General features: G+C 34.8%; 1 protein-coding gene across 2 annotated transcripts in view; it reads left to right on the top strand.

Moving 5' to 3' along the window:
- The first annotated feature begins 525 nt into the window (after positions 1-525).
- The window catches only part of Fam216b (family with sequence similarity 216 member B), a 7,024-nt gene continuing 3,187 nt past the window's right edge, over positions 526-4,362 (top strand). For both annotated transcript variants that reach the window (XM_010637084.2, XM_010637083.2), the window contains exons 1-2: positions 526-601; positions 2,349-2,461. In XM_010637084.2, the coding sequence (XP_010635386.1) occupies positions 2,363-2,461 (99 nt within the window). In that variant the 5' untranslated portion in view covers positions 526-601; positions 2,349-2,362. The remainder of the gene's footprint in view (positions 602-2,348; positions 2,462-4,362) is intronic.

The following is a 4,362-nucleotide window of genomic DNA, read 5'->3' as shown; positions in this document are numbered from 1 at the left end:
AAGAAGGAATGAGGGCGAAATGAATCATATTTTGTGCCACAGATTCATTATCTTCATATGTAGTTTCTAGTCAAGATCAAATATGGAGAATATCTTATTCCTATACCCAAAATGAAAAAAGGAACTTGAATTATAAGATAATTCTATAGATTACCACAGTCAAATTCATGTGCATACATCTAAATTTAGGAATTATGCCTTTATCATTCAGAGCAATGAAAATGGGGGTTATTGACTTCAAATTCTGGATATATTCATGTTACGATTATGAATTCATTGACCTTTGTCCCTTGGCATCTGTTTCCATGCTTTTTTGTCCCCTGTGTCTGCACATATGCAGATATAATAGATTTAGAAGTTAACCTTTGATGAGACACAAACTTGGAAGAAAAAATATCAAACCACGCAGCTGAATGTCACACAGAAGCAAGGAGAGGCATACAGCCAAGTTTCTCCAGCTATTTCATCACTTGATGTTGCTTGGATATCAATTTATCAACAGACTGAATTTCTATCACAACTTTATGTGTATAGAGCTTTGCAAGAAAACTACATTGTGTGTGAAAACCAGCTTTTAAAAAGGGTAGAATAACCACACCAGGTAAGTTCTTTTTTTTTAAGCAAATCTGTCCTTTTGTTTCAGATTTATTATTTTGTAGATTTTTTTCTTCTTGAATTCTCCAAGAATTTTAATCAAACCTTATCAGGTATAGGCAGTTTGAATAGATAAGATAGATATCTTCAGCAAGAGGCCAAGAAAAACACATAGGAACTGTTTACATAAGAAAGATCATTTATTTGCACTATATAAGAAACTTTCCAGCTTTGAAAAATATTTGTTTTCTGTTCTACTGATGTAGAAAGGATATTGAGAGAATATGAATGCATAGGTTTTAATCAGAGAGAATATGGAAAGATTTTCTTTTGATTGGCATGGTTTTGGGAGTGCCCATTAAAGAAAAGGGGGATTAAATAAAACATAGTTCAATGTATAAGTTTATGTCACGGAAACAGGACACACAGAGAGGTTGACTGATTCTTCTCTAATGAACTTCTCTTCTGGGAGTTCTGAGCATTAAATCTGTGAACTCAGAACTGACCAGAATCTTCACACATATTAAAATACTTTTTAAACATATGTAATATGTGCGTGCCTATGTGTTTGCACATATGAGCATTTATTAGAGAGGGTGAAATGAGAAGAAACTGGCATGAAGTGAAAGCATCTTAAATCCATGATGTCTGTTAATCAAAAAGCCAGTGAGGTTGGCACTGTAACCACTATCATGGAGATGTGAGGACTGAGGTTTATAGAAGGGGCGAGACTCCAGCCTGTCCAGTTTTAAAGGCCATCAGATCTCTATTATAGTTTCTCTTCTTTAGTTAGCCTATGGTTCACTTGTTTGGAGGACCTGTTCCTACATTTGATTTGCTGCATTCTTACTTCCTAACATTCTGTAGTCTGTACTGCTAATAAGGGCAAAGGAATGAGCAGAGAAGAAAATGTTCAGGGTTTCTAGGTCTTTGCCTTGGCAACACTGTTCCAATGTCTGTTCTTCCCAATTTGTGAACTTTGTGTTATTATATCACATGGAAAGGAGACTTAGTCAGAGCACATAAAGCTTCTTTCCTCTGTATCTTTGTAAATAAAGAAAGATGACTACATTTAGTAGTTTATTTTATAGTATAATGCCATAAAAGTGCAGATTTAAATATGCAAGAAATGAAATATGTAAAGATGCAATATATTGCTACTCAAAAATTATACTTTTAAGGAATATTTAATGACCTAGTAAGGTTCATAACATAGACAGAAAGCCATAGACAGATGGATAGATAGATAAATATAATGACCACCTTTTTCAAAATTAAACACAATATACACAGAAAAATCTATACATGGAAACCAATCAAATATCAACAATAGTTAGGTATGGGTAATCTTATTTTCTTTTCCATTTTAAGAATGTTTACAAATGTGCTGCTTTTACAGTCAGGTAAAATAATAAAATTATTTAAAATTGTGAAGAAATAACTGTTGTAGACATGAGAGTACAAAGTTAACTGTTTCAAAACCAATGAAGCAATAAGATGAAGACTCTGCATTATTATTTCCCCAATAAGGAGTGAGACTAGGAAAAGATACAGAACTAAGTGCTCTGGTGAGTTCCATTACTTGGAAACATGTAAGAAAATGTTCTTACATTGGAATAAATGACATTATGTTATTTCTTTATTTGCTTATTGATTTACTTAGATGCCTTCCATTCTGAGTGAACAGAATGAAATTTTGCTATGCTGCAAATGAAATAAAGTGATGCTATGCTATTCTTTGTTATTACTTTTAGGTTCAGAATAAAGAATGAGAGAAAACCGGAAAAGACAACAAAAGCTTAGAAATGTTCCACAAATTCCTTGTATCCAAGTCCCTCACTCTTTTTCTGATATTTCATTACTGAAGGTACAGCATTTTATTCACAGATAAAGGGACCTCATGTGTCTCTTTCTTGATGCATAAGGACTTTTTCTACTGTTTATCCAGAATTAGAAAGAACAACTGATCCAGTGGAAGTAGGTGTCAAAAGTATACAAGATCAAATAAATGGGCACTTGGCGGACCTAATGTTAAGCACATCCAATGGCAGGAGCTCCGGTAAAGTGTCACCTCTTCATGGCTAGCCCACTATCAGTGGCGAGAAATAACCCTGGCTTCCAGTGAGAGGGCTGTTAGCTTCTCTTGGTCATCGATAGTCTAAAGGTTTCAGTTCTCATCTAACTCCTTGAGTAAGCAGAGACAACAGGATAAGGATATTAGGAATTGTACCTACTACTTCTTGTCTGGGATTTTTAAATTTTATTGAAGAAAAGAAGCAGGCATTTTCATCTATGTAAAATAAAACCTTAACTTTTAACATTTATCTTATATAATGGAAATTCCCATTGTACTTTGGAAGTTTGCTCCTGAAATTCATTTGCAATCTTCATATTACTTTGTTCTCAATCATTTGAAAGGCTTAATTAATTATGAAATCCATTCTCTTCTTCAAATATATTATTCTTTAGAATATCTAATTCAGAAATTATAAGAGTGAAAGATTTCTCAAGTTGTGAGACATTTGGTTTTATCCTGCGTATATTTTCAATATCATGATTAAGGTCTTTAGACCTAAAAAAAAATCTGTCTCACACAGATTTCAGTGCCCCACAAAATTTCTAACCTGTAAAATCATGTGTGTGTGTGTGTGTGTAATCTTCACTTCCTATTTGTCTGTTTGTAGTACAAGTTATTCAAGTTATTGGCTAAGTTTGAAAATTCTATCACTGTTTTGAATTTTTTCCACCTAGAGCAAACTTATTTTATCTTGATTTTTTTTTTTTTTTTTTGTACTGGGGATCGAACTCAGGTCCTTGTGCTTGCAAGGCAGGCAGCGGCACCACTGAGCTAAATCCCTGGCCCTTTATCTTGATTTTTCTAGATGTTGAATTCACTATCAGTTTCCCTTTCTGCAAAATGAGCAAGTTATTCATCTCATAGAATTACTATAACTTAAGAAATGATACATGAAAAATTCTTAGAACAGCATGTAATTAAGCACTTACGACATATTAGGTACATAATAGTAATTTAAGTCTTGAGCCTTCTCGTCCCTCCCTACTTCTATGGCAGTAGCCTTCTGAATGATCTCTCTACCAGTCGTCTATATTCTCTCGATCCATTGTCTACAGCAAGGCCAGTGAGATGTTTCCAAAGTGAAAAATCTGCCCAGTTAAAGTATGGCATTTTGACTTGAATAATTCTTTTTGGCAAAGGAATGGGAAACTGCCCTGTGCATTGTACGGTGCTGAGCAGCCTCCTGAGTTCCTCCCCACCAATGGGAGTAGCACCTCTCTCCCCTCACGCCAACTGAGCTGATCAAAATTTTCTCGAAATAGCTATTAGGGGTCAAAATCATCCCTGTTAAGAATCTCTGCCTTGTATGCAGAATTTTAGTAGTTCCTCAAGTAGAAGTCCATCTTTAAACAGTGTAAAAGATTCCCATTATCTTCTGCCTGATTGTGTAGGCTTTTTGAAATCATATTCTATGCTCCCTTTGACGTAAAAAATTTCCTGTTCTCTAATTTTCTGTATATTCAGAAACTTCATGCCCCATAGAAAACTTGTGCCACCTTTCTCCTCTGTACATAAATAACTTATTTTTTTTTCTTCTAGTCCAGTAGTTCTCAAATTTTAGTAAGTATGAGAATCACCTGGAGGATTAAAAACAGAGTACTGGGCCCCAGCCACTGCCCCAAGGTCTTTGATTTAGCAGGTGGGGATCTGAGGATTGTGTGTGTGTGTGTGTGTGTGTGTGTGTGTGTGTG

The sequence above is a fragment of the Fukomys damarensis genome, unplaced genomic scaffold (assembly GCF_012274545.1).
Source record: "Fukomys damarensis isolate Sample0158 unplaced genomic scaffold, DMR_v1.0_HiC HiC_scaffold_38, whole genome shotgun sequence".
NCBI classification, from domain to species: domain Eukaryota; kingdom Metazoa; phylum Chordata; class Mammalia; order Rodentia; family Bathyergidae; genus Fukomys; species Fukomys damarensis.
Note: the sequence above shows the minus strand (reverse complement) of the source record. Positions and strands in the feature narration are given on the sequence as shown.